This window comes from Sceloporus occidentalis, unplaced genomic scaffold (genome assembly GCF_023333645.1).
Source record: "Sceloporus occidentalis isolate IW3139 unplaced genomic scaffold, rSceOcc1.0.p SCAF_103, whole genome shotgun sequence".
Classification (NCBI taxonomy): domain Eukaryota; kingdom Metazoa; phylum Chordata; class Lepidosauria; order Squamata; family Phrynosomatidae; genus Sceloporus; species Sceloporus occidentalis.
This window is the reverse complement of record NW_028317083.1, coordinates 3037823-3047500: the sequence shown is the minus strand read 5'-3', so window position 1 is coordinate 3047500 and position 9678 is coordinate 3037823. Positions and strand designations below refer to the sequence as shown.

At 41.4% G+C, this 9678-nt stretch overlaps 1 protein-coding gene across 1 annotated transcript in view; it reads left to right on the top strand.

Moving 5' to 3' along the window:
• LOC149283540 (mitotic spindle assembly checkpoint protein MAD1-like) overlaps positions 1-9678 on the top strand; it is a 236526-nt gene that overhangs the window by 125597 nt on the left and 101251 nt on the right. The window contains exon 13 of the mRNA XM_089497496.1: positions 5803-5891. Coding sequence (XP_089353622.1) covers positions 5803-5891 — 89 coding nt within the window. The remainder of the gene's footprint in view (positions 1-5802; positions 5892-9678) is intronic.

Below are 9678 nucleotides of genomic sequence, written 5' to 3'. Positions count from 1 at the left end.
AAATAAAAAAAAACAAGGACATACCTAAATGACCCAAAACTTTTGAACGGTAGTGTGTATGTTTTTGTTGTAGAATGCTCAGCAGAATAAGGAATCTGATGGGTATCATAGAGGTTTAATTTTAATGAGCCAGTAACGACCTTGCTTAGCCACAGTCAGACTGCAATTTACTTCACCTAGAACACTTATTTATTCTCTCTGGGAGATTAAAAACCAAGCTTCTTAAAACGTTTCTGTATTTCTTTTTTGTTTTGATGCTCTAGTGGAACCTCTGACCCTTTCATTTTGACAAGTGTGTCTCCTGGCTTCTCACCATTTTTAGATGATCTGTTGAGTGTCCAACAAGTTTATCCTACAACAGCTTTTGGTCGCTAATCCGTTCCGCCAGTGCTGTCCCTAATGCTTTTATTTTTCTGTAATGGTTTGTTGATAAATTAGTGGATCAAAGTAATGATTAACTTGTCCTTACCTTAAATAGTCCGGCCAATACCTTTATTTATTAGCTCTTCTAAGACAAAGTATGGCTCCTCTATAACCCAAGAGTCATGAATGGGCTACCCCTAAGAGCCAGGGAACCATAACTCCCAGATATATACTAATGGTAGCCATCGCTCTGTGTTGGCTTATGTCGGTTTCTATGGTTGTATCTCTTCCCGGCTCTTAAAATTGACTGTGAACGGTGTTTACGATGGAATCAGACCACAAACACCAAGAACCCTACTTAGAATAATGTCCAGTAGTGCATATGACTATTTTACCCTAAAATGACTTGAAAGGACCATCCTAGGTTTTGGGGCATACCCTGGTTATATAATTCTTCTAATTACAATTCCATTCTTCACTACGAATATTGGTTAGTCCCAAAATCAGCTCAGGGTTCCAAGGGAAGTAGATTTTGGGGGTTACCGCTGTACCCGCATAAGAAGAATACATTGGTATTTGTTCTTTTAAATACTATTTTCCTCCTGCGGCTGTTTGTTTTGCAACACAGCTTATTCATTTTTAAGCACTTGATAAATGATTACATGAAACGGGCACGACGCACTAACTTTACACTTCTCATAAAGGCTGGAGATTTCACCGACTACCAGTGGGGCATTGCAGAATTTAATAAGGACTCCTGATGCTACCTCTCATGTATTAATCATGTTGTACTCAAAGCGCATAATGCGTGCGGAGAATGAGAGACGCGCCGACCAGTAGGTGGCAAACGTTCCTTGATGTGTGGAACGTCGTCGATAGAGTGAGCGTTCCCAACACAAATTTGGGTCGCGACGCAGTATCCTGACATTTAGAGAGCGCCTGGACAGTCTAATTAAGCAATTTAGTTATGAAAAACATAAACGGAGCACAAACCTGGATTGAGTTTTTAAATCCATTGCTTGTTTTGAGCTGAGATCTACGTGTGTGATGTTTAAACCTTCGCTTTGTCATTATTTGGCAGATGTTTTAAGGCATTGACCCATGGCCCGTCTACCTCCCCGCACCACAATAAGCTAGTGACACGCGCGGCCGTATTTCACCATTATATCGCCAAAGCTAAGCAATATTAAATACTGTGTTTCAACAAGCCGAGCTTTATCATTTTAATGACCATGTTCTAATTATGACCCTTTTTTCCCCCCCTCCAATCTATAATGATAGTTGGAATTTTATGTATGCGTGTTCATTATTCCGTGCAGAAGTGATTGATTGGAATCCAATGCCTGATGGTGATGTCACAAATTGCACAATTTAATGCCATATGTCTCTGTCGGCGCATGTGTATATTTGCACTTTTGCTCGTGATTTATCTGCAGAGCGTTCCCCGTTGCGATAATGTGTACCGTTCCCATAGAGCGTTCCGGTTCCAGCTCTCTTTAATTTTACAATAGCTTTTTATAACATAGCGACAACACAACATGTTGTTTACTTTTGCCCCATTCGTTTTCTTTTGCCGAACCTCGTGGGTACTTTTTATGTCCATCTAAATTCTGCTCGACTCCCAGCTTTGAAATGAAAACCCTTGATAAGAGGTCCTGTTTTAGCTGCTGATCGTGTTTCTCATTAAGTCCTATTCCGTTGCTGTCTGGTGCAGATCGGAATCGAGGAGGGAGAGCTAATGAAACTGTTCCCGGAATCCAGCTCGCAGCGGCGTCTCTTCTATTTGCCGTCCCGCTCTCTTGTGAATAGCTCTTCTTTTTCCCTCCCAGCTGGCTTTGATAGACTGAGCAGAACCGCCGATAAGCACCCTAATCAGAAAATTGAGAGAAACATTTTTTGCTACGATAATCTTATCAGTCTCTGAATAAACAGCAGCGTTTGAAGGCTCCGTAGGATTGGAGAGCACCTCTGCTTCGCTCCGGCTGACTCGGGCCGTGTTCTAGAATTGATCTGAAGAAGCACTTTTTACTCGCGAGCTGGAGGTTTCGTGAGAATTGTCAGGGGTCCACCTCGCCACACCTCGGGCACATCGGTTTCACACAAGCTGCCGGCATTAACGTGATTGATGTGCTGAAGCCAGAAACACTTTTATCGGGTTCAAATGCTATCAATGTTCTACATTTTCTACAGACTGTTTTTGAAGGCCGTTTCGGAACTCGTTCGGTGATATCTCATGCCTCCAACAGCTGGGGTGGCCCAGATTTTCGGCCACTGTCTCGGGTAGTTGCCCCTCTATCTTTGCTTTTGCCTTTAGTGAGGATCATGGGCCAGTTTTGGACTGGTCGCCAATCCTACACCTTGTCCACCCCTAGGCATGTTCTGCCCCTCCGTGCCTCTTTGACACTCACCCCCTGTAGTAGGTATGATGTCAACCAATTTGAACCTGCGACCGTTGTTGGTCTCGTCTTAGATTCGGGAGCCATATGCCTATCCCATGCACATTTACATTTCCTCACCGTATTACCCTCTACCACTTCTGCTGGGAGGCTGTTCTTTTCATCTACCACCCTCTCATGAAAATAAGAACTGTTCTTCCATTTTGTCAGCAAGATAGAAAAATTCTTAGTGCTCCATCATAAGCCTCATGGCGCAGAGACCCCCCATTCAGTCCCGTCACACTCACTTCAGAACAGCTGTTTTCTTTGCAATTTATATAAAACTGCAATTACTCGATGGCGCGATTTGCGGGGTTCAATTTGTGGCGTCTCTTCTAGGAACGAACTTTGTGATTTATTTTTTTTCCCAATTGTGGCAAGAAACAGATCTGATTAAAAGGTGGAACGACCCCGAGTGCAAATAATGTAATAGCCTTCAGCTTTCTCACGACGGCAGGCGTTAGATGCTCCGCTTGCATTGTCATCAAAACTCAGCCTCGTACTTTAATTAAACTTGTTGTTTTTCATACGGCTGCTGCTGAACCTTAGATAAAAACCGCCATTCTCATTACAAAAAAAGAATGTTTTTAGTTTTTCTTTTTTATTGTTGAGCCAACATGTCTCTGCCCGGCGATTCTCTGTTTTTGTTCGCTGAGGAGAGATGTTCTGATTATGCCGTCCAGAGGTGTTACTTTTACATCTGATGTGTTTTTTTTCTTGTGATTAGACAGTGCTCAAAAAAAAAGAAGGGAGCTAAAATGAATATGTTCCTCGATTTAGCGGAGGCCCCCGAGCAATGAATGACAAAGTAATGACAGCCAAGTGTCTGCCTCCTATCATTTCTTAAAGAGATGAAAGCAGAGAGACCTTGACGGCTCCTGTCAAAGAACAGAAGAACAAGCGTCGTTCCGGAGCCGTCCTTGGAGTGGTTGAGGCAGGAACGCGTAGAGACACCGGCCGGGTCATAACAGATCAAATCTGGAATGGGAAGCGCTGCTGCTTTTTTCTTTTTGTGCCGTCCGGTTCCGTGTAGGAGAACTTCACACGTTACACTTCTGTTATTTCTTTAGCAGACGTGACTACCTTAGTCACGTCTGGCATCACGACATCTCATGTCAGGTGGTGGCATCGTATGGACACAGACAAAAGTGTTCTAATAAGCAAAAGTGCTTGATGAGATCATGTATAGCCTCCTCTAACCATCCCTTTTAATCCAGAGTTTGAGGTAATATGTCAGCGGGGAGTGATGTCATAAACGTAGAATTTGACAGCAGATGATCCAGGTGACCCATTTTTCTTGATGTAAAGACTCAATCCTTCGATTCCTGTCCCATGCATGTTTAAATTCCCAATTTGGATTAACCTCTACAATTTCTGATCGGGGGAGGGGGGGGGCTATTCCATTTATCTACGGTAACATCACATGATTGTAATCCAAACACCTAACCTGTCTTGGTTTCTTGTGAATTACGAGAAGTTTTGGCAAATTTTTGGGCAAACTTGAATCACCATTAGCTAATGTTAGCGCCCTATCCTGATTATTTCTTAAAATTTGAGAATAAAACATTTTTTCTTCTTCTTCATTATCATATATTTTTTATTTGCCTTTCCCGGATTCCTGAGCATGTGTTTAGATGGAGAAAGTAAAAAAATAAAATAAAAGGAGCTGGCATTTATAGTGTAGTGATGATGCCTTTTTATATTTCATAACATATTTTCAAACAAAAAATCCTCCATTAGTTCCACGGAAATTCGGAAATGCATTATTTTGTGGCAAGCTATGCTTTAACGCTGCTTGGGGTCTTTTGATAAGCCTGAGCGGTGTTCAGATTGACGCAATTCCTTGTTTTTATCACAATAACATTCTAAAAGGTATCGCTTTCACGGTTTCCGCGAAATGACTCGTATCATCGGCTTGTAACTCTTGTGTGTTTCAGAATTCCGTTGGTCTGATCTGCTTCTTCTCCTTAATGTAACTACCAACTCTATTTAATATCTTGGATTTATCAGTTATGGATTAAGTCTCCCTGCTGACAGCTCTCATGATGTAAATCATATAAACAGCAAATTATATCGCATTGTATTTACTTTATATGTGCTATACTAAAAGCAAACTTGCTATAAATAATAGACGTAATTCCTGCTCTCCACTAATAGGGGACAGAAACATTCTGTCTCAGCAGTAAGAACCGTCCCCAGCCCCCTGCTAGCTGTCATTTATGTTTAACATATGTATAAAAGTTCTCTATTCGATAACTCTATTCGATAACTCTATTAAATGGACAAATGAAAATTATGGCCTCATTTAGAATTTTTCAGGGAAGGCTTTATTGTCACGTGACTCAAAAGAGCACTGCAAAAAAATACCAATCTTATCGCGAATATATATCTTATTTTCAGTCTAAAAGTCTAGCACCTCTTAAAATAAGACACATTAATGTAAACCCGTTAAATTTGGATTAAATTTTGGTTTTTATTATTATTTTTTTTTTTTATTTTTTTTTTAACCTATGCTTTGAATATGAGTGTCTTTTGTCTTGTTCCATTGGAAAAAAAATTCCATTTATTTAAAGGAAATATATACCCCAAATATGTTTTTGACAATCATATTTTGCAATAAGTTATTTCCACTAATAAATATATATATATATAATATGAAAATCTGTAAATAAATAAAATATGTAAAAATCTTGGAGCTGTGTGCCACGTCTGATATAGCCACGTATAGCTTGAATCTGATTTGTTTAATGTACTGCTTTCTGTTTAGCATTTACCGTTCGCTTAAGGTTTGCCTACCTGTCCATCATCGTCGCCGGCTTTTTGCAGTCAGCGGCGCTCCGTTATTAATGTACCGACCGTTACTCGGTGTCCTCTGCGCACCCTTGAATCAGTGCAATAAACACTTTGCCTGTTTTTTTCCCCCCGCGTGTTTACTGTTTGCAGAATTAATGCAGATACCGTATATTTATAGAATCTTATAACCATTTTTTTCCCCTCTGTCTAGGTAACGGCAGAACTCAACCTCCTGAAGTCTCAGATGGGAACCTCCAACCAAAGCAGCTCGATTACGAGTGAGACCGTAAACTCTCTGAGGTAGGACGCAAAACTTTATGGGGTCAGAGATCAGTCTGTGGATGAATAAAGTTATTTTCAGGTGTCTATCAAACTTTACAGCCAGCCTACAAATGGGACTTTATTTGAACAAGGGTAGACGTAACTCCTCAAATATCTTTAAGCTCTTCAAGTGGAAAAAAAACCACAAAAAATGTTATTCCGTAGCTAAGAATAAACGTATCTTCTGAAATTGATGCTTGAAGTGTATTGCAAAACTCATTCAAATACGCCAAACCAATTGGAGAACTAAAAGGGTTTGCTTCGTTGAGGGTCTTGTGCCTTGTGTCCAGGAGAGCGTTGGGAAGGAGATTTGTCCCGCGGTGGCCGTGTAGAAGATAGAACAGATATCAGGAATTGGGGCACACCAGTGCTGATCCCTTTGCTGTTGGGGTCTGCCATGTTAGCCTTAAGAATAATGGCTTTGTCTATAAAACAATATGGTCCTGGAGGTGGAGGACCTAGATGAATTCTTGATATTTAGAAGGAATGATTCTCAGCGTTAAAAATGATCTGGGAATAATGTATCAAAGACCCAAAAACGTTCTGTCTGCTTCATAAAAACATCTCATGGAAGGATTGATGGGGAGATGCGGCAAGATGGGGTTCTGGGGAGAACCAGGAGTGAAGTGGGTGCCGCCATGTGGCGTTTGCTGTGTCTCAGAAGCCCAAATTAAGGAGTCACTGGAGGGAAGCCAATATATTCCCAAGCATGGCCAGAGGCGATAAAAAGGGGAATCGCAGAGCAATTGGAATGGTGTGTGAGAGAAGCGTTTTTTGGATTGACTTTTATAAAATGTCCCGGTACCTCCTATGTCCCCTTTTCAAATGGACGTCACAGAAAATGGGTGAAATAAATATTTAAAAAGCAGCGACTTCCTGGACAGTAAAGTCTTCCTCTTTTTTTTTACGGAAACCCCCCCCCCCCCCAAATTATTGCTATTACGTTCATGAAGCTAAAAGTTTGAGGTAGACGCTGCTTTATTTTTATATATTTTCTCTGAAAACCAAAATCTTGAAATAAAGACCGTCATTAAATGTAGCGAGCGTTTCTCCATCTGAGGAAGGACTGCCGTGTTATTATTAGTACTCTTGAGAGCAAATAGCAAGATCAGCTCCCAAATGTAGCTATATGTAAAATCAATTACAAATGTACACGTTTGCCCCCGCCACTTAAACCCCCCTTAGTTAATGATCTCTCGCTATTCAATTTAAAAACACATTTTTTATTTATTTTTTTTAATAGTCCTTTAAAAAATTTTGTTGACTGCAACTTCCAGAAAAGAGATGGGACTTGATATCATCGTCGTCCCCGCTGTCCATCTGTCACGCCGCCTCCCTACGCGCCCAAATTGGATTCCCTCCATTCAATGGCTCCCTTAATGGGAAAACGCAGAGAAACAGCTTACTTTGTGACTGCGGGGGTAGAATTCCAGAAAACGGTTTCACAACCAGCGTGCTTTACCGTAATTGTGATTAATGTGTGCAGGTAGCAGCTTCTCCCGAAAGAATTAAAGAAATAGGCGGGAAATAAATAAAAATAAACCACATTGGAAAATTCTATTAATCGGTATATTGAGCAATTGCGGGGTTAAGAACTTGAACGTTAAATAAAATAGAACTAATAAAAAAAAATAAAAAAAATAAAAGCCAAGCCTTCCAAGTGGAAAGAAATTGAACTTTTCTCTTTTTTATGTCAAACAACAACTCCAGTACATTTTAAATGCTGTCCGTGGAATCGCTCGACAGGAAAACGTTGGGTGTTTCAAAAGAAATACATGTATATGTCAGACGGTATTAGTCGGGCACCCCTATAGCTTTTGCTGTTTGCCTTTAATGCCATCCCGCTGTGAGCTTGAGAGGTTTAACCCCTTTGCTGCTAGGTAACGCTGCTCCGTGCCGCTGATGCTTCCCGTCGAGCTGAGGATTATTGGTCTCTCCCATGCAATCAATTTTATGACATGTTTTCCTCGGCTCTCGGAATTATCTTCTTTCGGACGCAGTTGGTAGTCATACCGCACTACATAACTTCTAAATAGCCAGGTGTGGGGACGTACGTGACCACGATCCCTAAGTTGCGGCAAGCACCGCCGCTTGTTTAAATTTGCTTGTTCAGCGCCTCAAAACGCTTTCAAATAAACTGAAGTGAGTGGCGTAGCCAGAGTCCGCTGAATGCGTAATATATGCAATCACTCGTCGCTAAATATGATTAATAAAGTGGTTTCTGCATCAGAACTTACAATTTTTCCAACTATTCCTTTTCTTTTAGCAGTAGAACTATTTTTCTGTTCGCTATCTTTCTGAGCGCAAATAAAAGGCCATGTGTGCATTTGATAGGATTCATTTGTGCATTTGGTGAAAAAGTAGATCAGCTCCTGGAGCCCAAGTGGTGGCAGTGGGTTGTAGTTTGAACGCCTCATTCAGAACTTGGTTGACTATTTCATCAATGACCGGTTCATCTGCACCTTTGAATAGCGATAGAACCTGTGTGACATTCTAACATGTGGATGGGATAATCTTTTTGGTGGCTCGATTGAGGGAGCCCTACCTGATACCTCATCATCAGACCGTGGAAATTTCTGGCTCGGGGTACCTGGAGACCCCCCTTGTGGGATACATGTAGGGAATCCCTCCGACGTTGCATCACTTACGCGATCGGGTGTTTCCCTGTATTGACCAGTAGAAGCAACTCATCCCCTGGAGTCTTCGGGGCAAAACCCAGGTCGGCTGATCGTTAAGTCCCCAGTTCTCCATTTATTTTTATCTCAGTAACCTGATGAGTTCCGCAATGCTAATAATCTCTACTTGTACCTTTCCTTCTACTTTCTTCTTGCAATGTCCCGCGATGCCACTATGTTGCTCAACTCATCAGTCCTTCGAGACCTATCTATTTTGTTAGAACCTCTGTTGAGTTATGATAGGAAGTGGATTGCCGTTCACATTCTAAACCATGTTCCAGACCTTTACGTTAACCAACGTGTTCTATATGCTGTGTTCAGCATATGTTTAACGTGAATAGCATTGCACTGCCACCGACATGAATACATTTTTCGATAAATTAATATTGTTCTGTACAGCAAAGTCACTATATTTAATAACCCTTCATACTGTTCTCCATGGTGTCAAGAAATAATTAAACCCATCTCCATATGCTGTACACTTTGCATTAAAAGACCAGCTAGATGAATTAATTCTTTAGTTTTCACGACCTCTGTACAATTATTCCGTCTTAACAAGCGTAAAGAGAACAGCCATCGCAGTGAGTAATGATTCTAACATCTTACAGCGCTTGCTTTCAGACCCCTGGCATCTTAACACCCCTTTATAACCAGCTGTATGACACAGCAGCCTCTTCAACACCATCATACCATCAGAATTTGTGCATCAGCAATATAAAGACCCTGGGCTTGGAGGGCATGGACATACCTGGACACGTTCTTGGCGATAAAGATAAAGGAAAACAAATATTCTATTTATAAGAAGCCGATTGTTGAGAGTAAGGTGTCACTCTCACACACAACAAATATTGTTAGTGGTGTATTTATGTAGGCCTAACCCAGGGCAGCACTACCTCTCGCCGCCTCTGCGCCGTTGTCCTTTCTACTCGGAAGGAAGCCATTGAGCCCTCCGTACTCTTAATGGGCTGGTCGGGAGATCAGTCATCTCCTTTTTAACCGTCCCGTTGAGTAGTCACGTCCCATGGTGCCTGATCACCTCTGGACCTGCTGCCAGAACACGTCACTGATTGTTAGTTCCTAGAAGATTAAAA